Source organism: Triturus cristatus, chromosome 10, assembly GCF_964204655.1.
Source record: "Triturus cristatus chromosome 10, aTriCri1.1, whole genome shotgun sequence".
Taxonomy (NCBI): Eukaryota; Metazoa; Chordata; class Amphibia; order Caudata; family Salamandridae; genus Triturus; species Triturus cristatus.
In genome coordinates, this window is record NC_140593.1 from 72,884,737 (window position 1) to 72,901,538 (window position 16,802).

Consider the following 16,802-nt stretch of genomic DNA (forward strand, 5'->3'; position numbering starts at 1 on the left):
TGTCTTTCATTCTTTCTTTCTCTCCATAGAAGGTACACAAATGTCAATAGATTTAACCACAACCTTTCTTATAGGTTACTTAGCGAAGTTAAAGTATAGAGTAACATGTACTATCAGGTAGAGTGAAAATATACAGAAATATTTCCATCTGAAATATTGAAACATTATTTTTGAAATACTTTTAAAAGATGTATAAAAAAGACAACACTTTGCCTAATCATACCATACAAACAATTTAATTGTGTAATTACAGTCAATACCCACTCCTAGTCAGAACATCTTCTGTGTAAAGAAAATTGTGAAACACTTATAGAAACAACCAGTCGTAAAAAATAACTGGTGTTTTCATAGCAAGAAACTCATAAAAAAGAAAACGCACCTTTGTACAGAAAATTTATACAGATGTTAGCTTTCAAATTGATTGTAAACCAAAGGAAGACACATTGCAAACATCAATTAGTTTCACATTAATTGCATAAGTTTCTAAGGTGATCTATTTGTTTTATTTACCTAAGCTTATTTGCATGATAGTAAAAATTGCATACAACAATAGGAGTGAAGCTGACAGTATGAATTGCTTTGATAACATAGAGCACTTTTTATAGGCAACTCTGTAAAGCACATTTTCTCTATTTAAAACTTTTAAGACACTTTGTTTTTACTGCCCATCAAAATACATTTATAAATATAAAAAAAAACTTTTAGAACAATGAGAAGCAAAATATTACTTGAAACAAAAAACCACCTCCAAAAATAATTACAACATGATGATGCAGGAGGTCAAAATAAATAAATATATGAACAAAACTGTGTTGAACAATTCCATTTCATTTTTCTAAAAACCCACTATCTAACAATGAAAGTGAAATAAAGTTTACAGTGACTTTGTTTTCCAAAAGAAAGCTAAAAACAAACCGAAATTACGGCAGTGCCATATCATACAAGGCATTTGTTGGCATGTCATCTGTTATAACTTAATTCCACAGTCTATAATTGTTCTGTAACGTATGACAGAGCAAAAGTAACAGACTTTACTTTATATTTTCGTGAGCTTCCAACAATCAGGTGTGGAGTGTTCAGGTAACAATACAAATAAAAAAGGAAAATCACATTATTTGTAATGCTTCTTTGTGGTTGTAGAATTAAATTCACTGGAACAAAAGCATGCTTTTTGTGTATGCCATGGCTTTTCCAGTGAGCACACAGTAACATCAATCCATCCCAAATGCTTCGTCCAGCGCAGGACATGAGTTCATAAATAGGTTGGAACATTTAGTGCAAGTCTGTGTTTTCACTTCTTATCACACATTTTAGTGTGCAAGTTTCTCAAGATTCATTGGCCAAACCAAGTATAAAAGATTACTGACAGTGCATAGGATGGACTCTTATTTGTAAGTAACACCAGTGGAGGATTTTAAATAAATGTGTAATAATACTTTTGAATTACCCTTCCAAATTAGCAGTAATCTCTTTGCTGCCTTCTCTTGTTAATTCATCCTCGAGTTTTACTGAAAAAAGTGAATTAGTACATTTGTCTTGGGCACTTAATTCCAGGTCCTTCAGCAACTCCTCCTCTTTGTACTCTGCAACGTCCACCTCCAAGCCTGAATTGTCTTTCAATTTCCCATGGTGCTTAACATAGTATCGCTGGTTCTGAAAGAACTTGATGATTGTGTATTTGGGTAAGTCAAGTTGAGCAGAGAGAGTATGGATAGATTCTTCATCTGGGTACAGACCAACATCTTGTATGAAACTCTGGAGTATTCCTAGGGCTTCCACAGAAATCTTTGTTCGGGGACGAGGTTTCTGGCGATTCTCATCCTCTGATTCAGCTGGCGATGCTGTTGTAGGTTGCCTTGGGGGTAGTCTTGGGCCTGATTGTTGCTGCTGTGGTTGCTGCTGGTGATGCTGCTGATGCTGTTGTTGTTGCTGCTGCTGCTGCTGCTGCTGTTGTTGCTGCTGATGATGTTGCTGCTGATGATGTTGCTGCTGCTGTAATGAAAAATCAAACAGATTGGCTTCGAAGTGTGTCCTCTTCTCTAAGTACAAGGCTTTTTAAATTTATAGGCATGTACAATCACACTACAATTAGTTATTCTAATGACAGCTACAATGCATGGTGCATCGTTTCTCAGATTGCAGTACAGCTAACAGTGACTTTTTTTGTTAGAAGAATTAATGACAATACAGGTTACTTACTTTTGGTAACTTTGTGATGTATGCAGATGTTCTGCATTGTAGGGGCATCACTGATAGCTCTTGACTGCCCGGGGCAGTGGTGGTACCCAGACCATCTAAATCTGTCACTCGTTTTCCACAGGAGACTGACTCCCTTGCAAACCAGATTTACTGACAAGGCTTAAAGGCCAAGTCCATCACCAGAGTCTGCAGACCTTGAATTTGGCTACATGGCTCCTGTCAAGCAGTACGGGCATCTAAATCTTCCTCAAGAAAACTTAAAGGAGAAAAATGTCCATCGACAAAATTATGCTATGCACTAAATGGAATAAATTCTGAATATGGTGCAACAATAAGGGCCACGATCCTATTTAGTTACAAGAAGAAGCACTGCTACCTTAGTTGATTTATTTATCATAATCATAGTTATAAATCTCATCTATAAAAGTCAACCTGGCTACTATCATGGCATATACAAAGCTGTCACGGGCAGTTTAATTTTTCAAGATTGCAGTCATTAAGAATTTCTGGATGAACTTCAAGTTTTTTCCTCAGTGAAAAAGCCATCTCCTCCATGGGAGCTGAACCTGATAATTCCGAAATTCACAAGCTCTCCTTCCAAGCCTATTCATAGCAACACTGCAGCAACACTCATGGAAAGCTGCCCTTTTAACCGCTGCCCCATCAGCTAGAAGAGTCTGTGAGTTACAAGCTTTATTAGCAACAGAACCATTTACTGTTTTTCATTCAAAAAGGGTTGTTTTAAGAAGTCATCCTTCATTCTTACCCAGTCCTGTTTGATTTCTGCATCAATCAGACTATTGCCGTGTCAACTTTCTGCCCTAACTCCTCTATACCAGCCGAGAGGGCTCTCCACTTGTTAGATATTGAGAGGGATCGGCGATGGATTTTATCTGGACAAAGAGATTATAAGTTACCAGCTTTCAAACAAGTCATTACCAGGACTTCACTCCTCAAGAGGAAGGTGGCTACAATAGGATGGATAAGAAATGTAACTATTGCAGACATTTGTAGAACCGCAGCTCTGAAATCTGTCTATACATTCACAAGGCACTACTGTCTAGAGCTTGATACCAAACAGAGGCAAAGCAGGACAGGAAACTCTAGGGCTCTTTTTAAATAATGCTGCTTTCTTGTTGTTTCTCAGCTCAATGTATACATCTAATATATATATATATATATATATATATATATATATATATATATATATATATATGTATATATATGTATATATATACATACACACACACTGACAAATAATACCCGGAGGCACGACAATTCAATGAGACACACTTTCCAATTAAAAACGATTTAGATTTGTGGTGATTGATGCCATCAGGGGCGGCAACAGGGAGCATAAATTGTGTTCTAGATTGTAAGTACATTCTTCCTTTTGACACAGTGACACCCCTTGGTCTGATATTCAGCAAACAAATGTCAGTGAATTTTGGATTGAGATGATGTGTTACATGATAATCTTAGTTCTTTCCTTCTGACTGTTTGAGTGCTGTACTATGTTGAGATTATTTTAGTCACAATTTTGTATCTTTTTTTTTCACCCAGGTATCCACACTTTTAGTGCGCTTACTGAGAATAAACCAAGCAGTACACGTGTCACTTATTATTGGACACTTTACAATACCTGCAACTGTCTGAGGATACATTATGACCCTGTGGCTAGTTATTACTATGTTGACACCAAGATTACAATTTGAACATGCCACCGTATGTAAAGCAGAACTTCTTTAACTTTTCTTTCTTGTTTTGATTATTTGACCGTTATGACAGCGCTTGGTCATTTACACTTAGATTGAAACATGTTTAGACCGTGCAGTACGAGCCAGCTGAGCATGCTATTCATGATATCCTTAATCGTACAGAGGGGTGCTATGGCCTGGGATTATAGAGTTTCATTTTGATTAAATGTAATGTGTTTACATGATTTTTTAAATGTTCCAATATGGCGACTATTCTCTGTAACTTTGTGTGTTACCTGATTTTCTCATGAGTCAATTTTCACTGTTTATTACGAGCACATGAAAATGCTTCCCTCTCAAACTGTTACCAAGGCTATGGGCGAAACGTGTTAGGGAGGCTATACATTAAATTTGATTTCTGCATACAGGAGTGTCTTAAGTATTGCAGGACTCTATTCAAACATTTATGACTATCAATGAAGATCCCATTGTGCAGAAGAAAAGATTACGTACCTGGAGTCTTGCTTCTGCATCATAGAAATGTCCATTGTATTGTATTGTATTGTAATTGCAATTATATAGCGCTTACTGCCCATGACGAGGCGTTGAAGCGCTTTTTCGGCGTGTAGCACGCTACATTGAAGTCATAAATGAACCCCCTCTCCTCCCTGGCTGCAATAATACTGGGAGCTTGATTTACAAACTGCACTTTGTAGTATGTTTTGAAGTACTACTGTAGTAGTACAAAATGTACTACAAAGTGCTATTAAAAAAGCGTACTTTTGTAGAAACTAAACTTCTGTGGTAAGTGCCTCCCTCCATTATTTTCTATGGGAGGGTGTTGAGGTACAGTAGTTGGCCATGTGTAGTGCTGGACTATTGAGTTTCTCAGCATTTGAGTGCTGCAATGCAGTTCTATTTGGAAAGTCTGCAGAGTTATTTTGAACAGTCATGAATAAATGAGGCCTCATTTAGGCTTCCATTCCACAGATGTGTAAATGAAATCATGGACAAAGACGTTCTATAATGCTATTTCCATGGAAGAAAAGTATTGAAAAAAGTGTTACGAGATGTGCACACGCAGCAGGGATTATTCAAGCGTTTATGACTTCAATGAAGAGTCCTACAATGCAGAAGTAGGACTACAAGGTTGTAACCTTTTCTTTCTGCAGATTCCTTAGATGAACTTCTTACCAAGGCAGCAGAATCGAACTGGAAATGTTTCTGCCGGTTCTAGTTGCCAGGGCTAGGAAGGGTCCATTTGAATCTTTACAACACCATGTAACATTATTGGAATAGTAGGCCTTGTATATGGTGTACAAGCACTGTTGAGGTAATTTCCATCCTAGGTTTTCTGAGCTCCAACAGAGGACATAAAGGATGGAGACCAGGCTAATTGGAAGGGTTTAAGGAAACTGTGGGAGATTTGTATTTATCAGAAAAAAAATGTTACACAAAGAACTTGCTCCATTAATTGATACCAGCTTCTGTAGATTCCTTAGTTAAACCCAACCCATATCAATCTACAGGAGAAGAGTAAAGGATTCATCAAACCTCTCAGTAAAAAGGTGCTCAGCAGTGCTCTACAATATATTTAGTATTGTGCTCTCTTTCCAAGACTAGTCAATACTATTTTGGAAAGAAGTGGCGTGAAGACCAGGTCATGGCATTACAGACTGTTTAAAGAGGACAGCTTGCCAGAGAGCAAAACTGACTATCATACGATTAGCTCAACGGTCTTCTAAATTAGGTTTGCTGGCAAGTCCTTTAATGGTGTACTGTCAGGAAAGGCTACCTACAAACTGTCCATCTCTACATAACAATAAATGTAAAGTTACAAAAAGGATATCACTTGGATTCCTATTCTATGTTAATGCTGACTGGGTCTACAATCCCGCAGCCCAGTGCTGTTGTGCAGTACAGGACAGACTGACTTTTTATGAAGATGTATTCCCGCTATGGAGAACACATCCTACAAGAGAGGGCCCACTGATTAAATCTACATTAATAGGGAAGAGAAATCCACTGTGATATCCTTCAAGTTTGTTACCCTTGAAGAACTTCAGGAGTCCTTGTCCCCATTCACCCGGAAGCTATCTTCATGCAGACCTTTCGACTCCGTGGTTGCGCAGTAAACCCACTTATGATGATGACCTCTAGAGACAGTGCATTTACACTTGAACTACTCAAGGCCCAAAACTTTCAAGCACAGATTACCTACCTGATGCTGGTTGGGTTGTGCCAAGTTTGTGTGTCATTAAGGACAAAATCGAAATGGCCTAGTTTCCATCCAACTCATGGCCAATAAATCATTCTTAACTTGGACGGCGAGTATGAGTTCTTGTGGATGCAGCAGTTACCGGTGCATGGTTTTGATTTTTTTTGTAGCCAAAGCAGAGTCTGATGCGCTGCAGAAGCTGTTGATAATCTTCAGAATTGTCCACTCTTTGTTGCCAAGTTGAAAACAAAACATGTTTTCTTGTCGCTTCAAAGACGGGGCACCAAATTTTTGTTCTGAACCAGATGGTTGAAAAAAATCCTAAGTGAAGCCTGCATGCTGACATATTAGGGATTTGGCTAAGTGATCACGAGTAATCCTTGAAAATGAAGTCTTGAAGAGCACAACTTGTAATATCAGTCCAACACTAGAAGGGAGGACAATGTACAGCATGTGATCTACAACAAACACGTGCTGCAAACATATGCCTTTTGTAGCTTGTGTTCCGGTCTTGCCAAGAATCCAGTGAAATAAATGTTTTAGGCTCTACCTAATAGTTTTGGTAAATAATCCCTAAATGTTCATTGGATAATAGAAGTGGCTAAAACATAGCGGATGGAGGTAGAGGGTGGGAATAGGCAGCACACACAAGAAGCCTTCACTACAGCTGGTCAAACTGTTGAAAGCTGTGATCACCTACTTTCCCAGCTACTTTTATGGTGCTACTTCAAACAGACTTTGTCACAAATTTACTACTTACATTATACCCCATGAAAGCAATTTGGTTCAGCCTAATCAGTCCTCATGCATTCCCCTCTTGCAGTTTCTCAAAAATTAATCTGGAACAATAAAACGTATGGCGCCTATTCACAAAGGGCTTTTTGGCAGGTAAACATCAGCTTACTGCCAAAAACACATCTTTTTACATTTGCCAGGAATTTACTTCAAAGGACTCCTGACAGATGCAAATGCATATACTGCTGTGGACGAGTGCAGGTGGGAATGGGCATCCCAAGACGTGGGCTGCCTTCGAGACTATGGGCCTGATTTAGATGTTGGCGGATGGGTTACTCCTTCACAACGGGGACAGAAATCCAGTCCACTGAAATATAAATCCTATTATATCCTATGAGATTTAGATTTCAGCGGACGGGATATCCATCACCATTGTGACGGAGTAACAGGTCCGCCATATCTAATCAGGCCCTAAAGGAAAGCATTCCCAAGTTCTGATACGTCCCCTTTCCATCCAGGAAATAGTCAGAGATATACTAACTCACCTAATTCACTACTCAGGATGGGAAGGGGCGCGGATCATCAGGGGAAGCAATTTCTCCATGAGAAGAAAAGGTTTTCAATGTGGAGAGAAAAACATGCATATAGGAGGCTCACTTCCCGCACTAGGGATTTGTATGTTATGTTGAACTATGAACAGCAAGAATAGGATCCAGCTGGAAAGCCCCATTGTATGCCTGGAAACCAGCCACACTATGAGGAATGTTGGAGAATTAAAAAAAAAAAACTTATGTTCATTTAGAACAAGTCTAAATCTAAACCTGTACTTTCCCTTTTGTTTTTTGAATAGATCCCTAAGTCGGGCTAGGTGGAGCACTGAGATTTGTGAAGAATTTGAGACCACTCCTTTCCTTATCAAAAATAAAAACACCTATCGTCTGCTGTTCTTCCTTGCTAACTTCAAGAGCCTGAAGCTGTGGTAAGATGAGACGCATATGTATGTCCTCATTAGATCCTGTGGTCTGGAAGAACTCAAGTGATCTTCTATCATGGGCTCTCCTTCCATCTTTTATGCACAATCTGGACATCTACCGTGACTAACTTGGCTCCAGAGAGGTTGGCAGCCAAAGTATCTCTTCTACCTGAAGATTGTACGATCCGTCTTCCCATTCATTGCTAAACATCTCCATGTTACAATGGTTAACACTCTAGTCCAATCCAGACTGGATTGTGGTAAAGCTACTTACCTCGCAGCCCCTGAGAATATCTCTAGATGCCTGCAACTTATTCAAACTGCAGTCACTATTCAACAGAAGACTCTGATGATCAGAGCATATCTCGTCAGTTTTTATGCATCTACATCGGCTTGCAATACACAACAGGGTCATTTTTAAGGTAATGATCACCGTAGATAGAGCGGTTTACCAAGGTTGCCCTCACTTCTTGGCCTCTAAACCCACTTGGCACGAACCTCCTAGGGTTCAAATGTCAGCTCAACTGTCTCTTTGTTCCATATCTATACCCAGACCTGTCACTTCTGATGAAAGACCATTGTCCCTCACCACTGCTAATATATGGAACTCTATTCTTTGACCTAGGCTTTCAATTTCCTCTGGATTGCTTTGGAATGGTAAGACCCTCTGGAAAAAAGAACTGGAAAGGGTCCATCTGCACCTCTGTGAAACCTTTGCTGACCTCATAATGGTTGACATAATCAGGTCACAAGTCTTAGGAGCCTCTAGAAACAAAGAGTGATTGATTTGGATTCCACACAAAACCATGAAGTTTGGCTGGGTGTGGAGCAGAAGCAAGGAATAAAAATAAACCATGGAATTATTTTAAACATTAACCCAGTAGATATCAAGTGTGGAGCAGGCGTATCATTTCAGAGATGGGCAGGCGCATGCTAGTGATACGGCTCAGATAGTGGTGTGCCAACTGCTGCCATAATCAGTAATGTACACGTCACAAGCTTACATCTCGGCATGTCATACTCAGCATTCTAGCCTACCAAAATCTGTATCTGTGTATCCTAAGCTGGGCATTAGTAACATTGGTTAATTAGAGTACTTCAAACGGCAGAAGTGTGCTAAGAGGTGCTACATAAAATACAAGCTGTTGTTTATTTATTATTATGTGCATGGGTCTTGTTTTTAGTTCTATGGCATGCATTCGAAACCTAACCATATGGGATAACAGGTTGGACGGAAGAGAGTGGACATAACAGCACGTTTTCACTTATTTTTTTTCTTTTAAACGCTCTGTCTATTTTCACGGTAGTAATTCATGAAAAACTGATGCAAGCAGAAGTTACTGGAGTTATCTTATTTGTCACTTATACAGTGTGCATCTGTCCCTAGTGTAGCACTGTGGCACTCTTAACTGTTCAGAGTGAATACAGACAGACTTGCATGTACAAATGGGAGGCAGTAGTATGATGCATGTGGGAAGAGTTGAGTGAGATGTTTGAGATCCTGCCATGTGGTGATGTCGTGTTGCAACAAACCTGGCACTGCTCACCTGCTTACTCATAGGTAAGGGTATGTGAGAAGAGAGAAAATCGTGCTTCATGTAACTTTAGCTAACCTGAAAAGTAGTTAAATACTTGTCTGTAAGAAATATTATCCTATTCTACATTTTTGGGTACTTGTTTTGAGGTTAATATGGGTAGGTGTTACTAGGGGGACAACAATGCGACCAGTCATATAGTTATACGCCCGCAACAGATTAAGGGGCTCATCTAGAGGTGGGCAGCAAAGGGCATCCTCCGGAAATTGTGAGTTACTCTGTCCACCAACCTATATGCTTTCTCGCTTCTGAAGGGCTGGGTTTCAGATAGCGCAGACACGGCCAGCTCTGCTGTCTGGTGTTGCTCTGCCATCAGAAACATGAGCCGGGGAACAGACAGAAGACATCCGCCAACCTCCTGGATGTCCTGCTAAAGCCAACTTCTCAATGAGTTTCTAACACTAAGGGTCACATGAATGAAGCATTTTTGCTATCGGAAACGTCCTGTTTGGCCGTTTGCGACCTCAAAAACCCCTTTTACATATGTACAAAACACAAATTGCGATTCACTAATACGTTACCGAATAGCAATTTGTGTTTTCAGTTTGACATTTGGAAGGGGCTTGTTTAGGGAGTGCCTTCAAAATACCGAAACTCAATGGAATGTATGAATGTTTGGGACTGAATTACGGTTGAAAACCATACATATTTTACCCACTCCATGAAGGAGGTGGTAACTCATTCTCAAATGGGAAGGGATGCCCAGGGGACCCTTTCCACTTTGTGAATGGAAAACAAATATTTTTTAAGAGCAGGCAGTGGTCCCACGGACTACTGGCTACTCTTAGAAAATGAAACTGCAAAGTTTCATTTTTTTCTTTGTAAACGCGTTCCGTTTTCCTAGGAAAAAAGGCTTCATTAAAAAAAAATTCTTCATTTAAAAGCACTCACAGACATGGTGGTCTGTTGACCTAAGCAGGCCGCCATCCCTGTGATGGCTGTGATTCCTCATGGGTCGCAAACTGCGACCTACCTCATTAATATTCATGAGGGAGGTCTATTTGAGACCCACTAAGAATCGTAAGTATGAAACAAAAAGATTTACACATAAGGAATAGCGATGTCCAAATAGCGATGCGGATGAAATCACTGTTCCTACTCTTTGTACGCCTGGCCCAATGAAACGTCATCGCCTGCCTTAAGAGGATAACACCTGGCTCTTAAAGAGGGCGCTGTCGTCATTGATTTGTTCAGTCATGGCTGAATGACAGCGCCAGGACACCCACGGGTATTAGCCGCGCTATATAAAACGGAATAACATAACATAACAAATGACGTGTACAGTGGCCCAGTGTTGAGCGGTCTCTTGAAAGGAGGCCGTGACTGGCTGAGGTACACTCACCTGGATCTGTTCTGCTGGAACATGGATCATGAGGGGAGGCCTGTCGCCATGGTGATGGATCCCGTTGCTCTCTTGCTCATAGATGGAGTCTCGCTCTGACTGAGGGAGGCTGAGGAACCTTCGGATCATGGAAAGGTTCTCCCACAGAGTCCTGTTTTCCGGAGAAGGGTCTTCTTTCCAACGCAGCAGTTCACAGAGCCACCCCTGTAAAGAAGCCATCACAGTATTGAGCAAGGATCGAACAGGCATCATTCTGTGCTCTGTCATCTGCATAAACCTCAGGGCAGTAGAAAGAGTGCGGTTTTCTCGCCCCACACAAACAGAACTTACCACACACAAAGCGAAAGGCTGGCAGTCTCAATTAGTAACGCTTTTTAATGGTAATAAACCTATGCTTATGTTGGTTTCTGAGCTGGAACCCATTTTCTACCTTACATTTCCTGTTGCGGCATATGGCACAGTGAACTGATGCATACATTTCAGGGGCTCTGCTTCAGGGCCAATCAGCATGTCATCCTTCCAAGGTTGATACAATGAGACCCAGTGCGCTGAATACAAACGCATATATTTCATAAAGGACAAGAAACTACTTCAGATGAACAAAAAGCTGTCATCTTAAGAGAGCAGAGTGCAGAACCAATAGGAAGGTGGTGGAAGGGATGACAATGAAGTGGAAAAGCACATTATTTACTGAAAAAGCTGTTGAATAACCCCTTGCACTTGCTTCTACAAACCAGGAATGGCTATGATTCCAATTGAAAATTAGGATATTTTAGGGCCTCAATCAGAATTAGGCCGCAACTCAAAAATGAAGTTATGCTTAGAGCCAAAATGTGGGAGGTTGCTCCTGCGATTCGCTTATGGTACACCTTGCGCAGATTGCTGGCGCAAAGGGCGCAAATGCTCTGTTTGCAAAAAGGAGGAATAAATGTGCAACTTGCTTGGATTTGCGACCCCCACACTATCGCAAATGTGGGGGTGCGTAATTCACACCCAAAATCCAGCGATGACAACTAACTGAAAAGAAGGTGAAACGTGCTCAGAAAGAGAAAATGAAATAACTATGGATGTTACAAACAGAAATCTATACCCCTTGGATGTCCTCGATCGTTATAGAAGCATTAACATTCCTCATTTGTAAGGGAGAGAATGATTACACAACTCCACTCTTGAGGCCGGCATTTTTCACAATCATTATTGTGCAATACATTTTCCGTCTATATTGTGCGCGTTCATTCCAATTTATGTTCTTTAGCATTTAATTTAATATCATAGCATTAAAACATACATCTCTAGCGAGCTTCACATCCGTTTCACACCACGCACATATGCAAATTATCACTATTAATCGGTGCATCGTCTGGTAATAATTGAAAGAAAACATTCATCACAAAACACAACACAGAAATCCCTTCAAACAAACTGCACATCCTTGTTTGGAATATGTGAATAGCCCGAATAATGAAGCAGAGCCTGCCTTCACAGAGGCTGCGAGAGCTGGCTCCTGGGCATGTTTTCTGGGTAGCCTGCCCAGCGTTTGTTCTTTGATCCGGAGTAAAGGCTGCTTTGAACGCTGCTGCTACGCTCATAGAGCCGCCTCGTGTGCGCCCAACGATAGAGAAATCCTGGAATGCCATGTTAGACGAGGGAAGCCTTTCAAAGGCTGGGCTCTTTCATCTCTTCCTACCGCTCCTGAGCGAGGTTCTAAACTTCACCAGGCGGGACTCTGATTAAAACAGTCTACAGTCTCACATTTTAGAATGATTCTTTCCCTTCGTAAGAGCAGAGCTCTCACTTCACCCACCCACATGGGCATTCTAGCTAAGTCCCTTCAGTACATGCCACAGGGCAGGCCCATGGAAGCAGTATATGGTAGCCATAAGGATCCTTTTTAAAATGCTTATACTGGACCTAAATACCTGAGTGCCAGATTCACACATGACACACCGCCAACAACTCTGAGATCCTCCCACACTTATCTTCTTATGCCACCTCTTTACAGACTAAAAACCCGAGGCATTTATTCCTTCTTGGTTCTAGGACCTCAGGGCTGGAACCCGCTTCCCGGCGCTTTGGGGTTTACTGAATTAGAAGCCCTTTTTAAAAATCGCTCAAAGACCTGGCTCTTTCTGGCCCCTGATGCCCCCTGCCACTCCTTTATCTAGCCAGGATCCATCAGCTCCTAGCGCCAGGATGCTCCATTGTAAGTCGATTTGGGAAAAAGGGGGTGGTGATGGACAGAGTTTCTGAATGATGCAGAATACTCTTACCAAGTCAAGAGATCATGGTTTTAATCCATCACCGTTTTTTAGCTCACTGCACCATCCCAGCTCAGAACCTGGCTACATGCAAATTAGTCTGTACCTGTCCCAGTGCATGATGGGAACAAGGCAAACCAAAATACCAAGCCAATTCTTATACTGGGAAAGAAACAAGCTTCCGGGGACCGGTTTCTGGCATCACAGCCTTCGTCGGCCCGGCTTGCCTGAATCCTGATGGTGCAATGAGCAAGGGACTCACGTCTGAGCATACCCTCCCACACGGAGTGTGGATAAAATCGATTTGGGAAAAAGGGGGTGGTGATGGACAGAGTTTCTGAATGATGCAGAATACTCTTACCAAGTCAAGAGATCATGGTTTAAAACCATGATCTCTTGACTTGGTAAGAGTATTCTGCATCATTCAGAAACTCTGTCCATCACCACCCCCTTTTTCCCAAATTGCTCCATTGTAAGTGACAGTGAGCTTCATAATTTCGAAATGTATTCATTCATTTATTCAGGATATTGAGAAGTCCATGCTCGAAAGGCGAGTTACTCTGTGAACTTGGAGGTGTGTACTAGGTGTGGGGCAAGTGATTGGAGGATCGAGGCACGACTCACCATTTACTGAAGCAATGAAGGTTCGGGCATGGCACTCATCTGACCCCCTTCATACGAGAGCGAGAGATGCCAGGTGCCTGTGATGGGGAGAAGGTCTGGATCACATCAAATAAGGACCTGAAAGAATCCGAGGAGGAAGCGGCCTGAGTGTTGAGAGCTTCAAGGAGGTGAGCCCAAGTGCACCAGGGCGCTCAACACTAGAGTACAACGAGCGCTATTCTCAAAACCACCTCCTTCTTGCACAAAAACAATCCAGAGAGGCATGTTCCTCTTTATTCTGCAGCACACATGGAAAGAGGAAAAAACAAGGAGAAATCAAAATCTCTCTCCACGTTACGCCTGATCTGGGGATGCATAAGGTTTCGGTGCTGCCCCAGGTTCACATGATTAAGTAAATTTGGGCAGCATCAAAATCCATGGGTGTTGCGACTGGAAAACCCACCACAACGCCCATGGAATGCCTCCCTGGCGCCCTGTAAGGCAACACAGCGACTAGCGCTGCCTTGCCTTACTCTATATCTATGAGGGCTTTGCATGGACTCATAGATATGGTTGAGAGGTTTGCGCCGCTAGAGTGTCAGAAAAAGTGATGCTCCGGCTGTGCAAGCTTCTTATGCCATGCACGAAGAGTTAGCAAAATAATGTTTCTAACTAAACTGTTTTCATGGGAGTATAGGCATACAACAGGAACATGTCTATTAGCATAGACTAGGAGATGACACTTCATCACAGGCCCACTAAAGTGACATAGGCGTGCGGCAGAGGAGCGAATATTCACATTCCTTGTGGGAGTGAACGAGAAGACAAGATTCTATTAATATGTGGACTTCGACAGCTCCTCTTGAAGCTGATGCTGTTAAGAACACAAAACAGGCTTCCTTTTCCTGTGACTTTATTAGTTATCAGGATCACAAACTCTTAACTCCAGGCACTTTCCCGCAGAGGTGCCACAAAACATTGAGCTTTTATTGATGCAAGTGTGCTTCGTTAATTAAAGAGTGTTTTTTTATTAATCATTGCTGATTAGGGTAAAAAGCTCCAGTAAACAGCAACTCACCTCTTCCTTAATTTAATGGCGTAAACTCTGATAAAAGAATAATTAGAAAAACAACTCAGTGGAGATCTATTTAATCAGCGTGAGAGTTGAAGGATGTTTGGCTACTGGAACATAAACTTGAGTTTCTCATTTACTCCGAAATGTGTCGGGAGGGGGGGGGCTCTGCACTGAGGATGCACATCTCCTGTCCCCACAGATGTTGGGTGCCTTGTGCCTTTTTAGAGGAGGAAGCACGTCCCAGGTCAGAAGATTTTGACATTAAAAAAATATAGATGTACATTCAGGCATGTAGGTGGTGGTTCCTTTAAATTCTGCTGACAGGAGAGACGTCCCTGAGACTGCAAAACTTACAAACACCAATAATTCTAAACTAGAACCATTCATCGTTAAAGTAATGTGTCTGCCGACAAATATTCATCAGGTCTCCTCCTCACACAGTCCACACGCAGCAAATAGTGCAAGTGCTTGTGTTACACCGAGAACGAGACGAGGGGCTCCTGCAAGTGTTATATTACAAGTCTTGGGCTGCACCCTGCAGTCATTGGTTGGATTTTTCAAATGCATTGTGGGTGTAAACATCTAACATTTCGACCAGGTTTTTTAACCAGCACCAGAATGCCAAAAGGTGTGTTACCATACCTGGGACTGCTTGTGCGCCCTCTGCTCTAGAGATCGGCTGCCATATTATTTCTGTTGCAAGTGGCAATGACTCTTCCCAATACCCCTATAAATAGCAACCTCTTCTGCTGAGACGCTGCTCAAGAGATCCGACATCAACTAAAATAAATGTGGAACTCGCATATTCAATGGGAAGTGTTTTAGTGCAGCGGAAGACGGCTCAGTTGTAGGAAGTAAAGATGGCTACCCGTGGATCACTGGCTGCAGATGGCCTGCCGCTGGTGCCTGATGGAGGGCAAGAAGAACGCATGGGTGGGAAGTATTGACAGCCACCCAAGTGCACGAAGGCTTGATGCCCGTGGTTTACAGCTAAGCTTTGGAATCTAGATACAATCATTCATAAAGCTGGATTTCTTTGGCAAAGGACAGATCCCTGCTTCATAAATATAAGATATTTCAAGCCCAGTATCAGATTCTCCCAAGGCAGCCTTTTCAACACAGTTATTGTTCCAAAGCATTTACAGGAACCAGAGATGCAAGGGTTTCACCCACTCCCGACATCGTATTAGTATTATGTTATACCTCCTTGCATCGATTCTCTCACCACACTACACTGCAATGTTCTCTCATGAGGAACAAATGACAAAATGACCCTCCTGGCCACACTAGCTCACCTACTCCTACATCTTTGAATGACGTTTTTTTTACCTGCCCCGTTACCGCAGAAGTGGCCAATTTCGTAACTCACAGACTTTGGGGATGATTTAATTATTGCCGGAATTACCGTTACCATGGTGGAGTACTCTAAGGGCCTTAATGAACTGGTCAGGCGTCTTGGCATGAAGAATATTAACTCAAGTTGGGGCAGGGCTACTACAGTCTCTATTGGAAGGCTGAGGACATCCGCTGCAGTGATTGCCCATAGCTGGACAGGGTACTCCATTACAGGACCCTGGGGAAACTGGGAGAAGGTGGCTGTGCCAGGGGACCAGGCAATGGCTTGGTTGCCAAGGCCCATCTCCCAATAGGTGCCAGGGGGACCCTTGTATTGGGTTGGCTCTGACATGGTTGCTCGCGAGGCCAGCTGTTATACTAGCCTAGTCTCCCTCTATCATAGGAGGGCAGGGGAGTTTGCCTTGCAAAAGGCAAGTAACTTATGCAGGGACCAACGGGGTTTCAGTCTGAGTCCAAGTCAATTGAAATAGATGATGCCACAAGGGCCTGACAGATCGTCAACCAGGATGCCTTTTGAGTATTTGCTAGAAAATGTAATGTATCAGTTATGTCCATTTGATAATCAAGATTATATTTTCTACATATTGTAACTTCATATCAAAACTAAAATATTAGACATGTCTATGAGGTGTAATAAATACGGCAAAAGAATGGTATATTATCAAATACAAGAATGGTGCTTGCATTGGGTCCTTTTTCGCAGTATCTGCTATAAGTTTATGGGTGTATAATGTCTGGTTTGAAATCGGAC

The 16,802-nt window shown here is 41.8% G+C and overlaps 1 protein-coding gene across 4 annotated transcripts in view; it reads right to left on the reverse strand.

Moving 5' to 3' along the window:
* Positions 1-220: 220 nt before the first annotated feature.
* The window catches only part of SATB1 (SATB homeobox 1), a 314,329-nt gene continuing 297,747 nt past the window's right edge, over positions 221-16,802 (reverse strand). For all 4 annotated transcript variants that reach the window (XM_085630449.1, XM_085630451.1, XM_085630452.1 and 1 more), the window contains 2 exons: positions 10,760-10,963; positions 221-1,992 (listed from right to left, as the gene is read on the reverse strand). In XM_085630449.1, the coding sequence (XP_085486575.1) occupies positions 1,444-1,992; positions 10,760-10,963 (753 nt within the window). In that variant the 3' untranslated portion in view covers positions 221-1,443. The remainder of the gene's footprint in view (positions 1,993-10,759; positions 10,964-16,802) is intronic.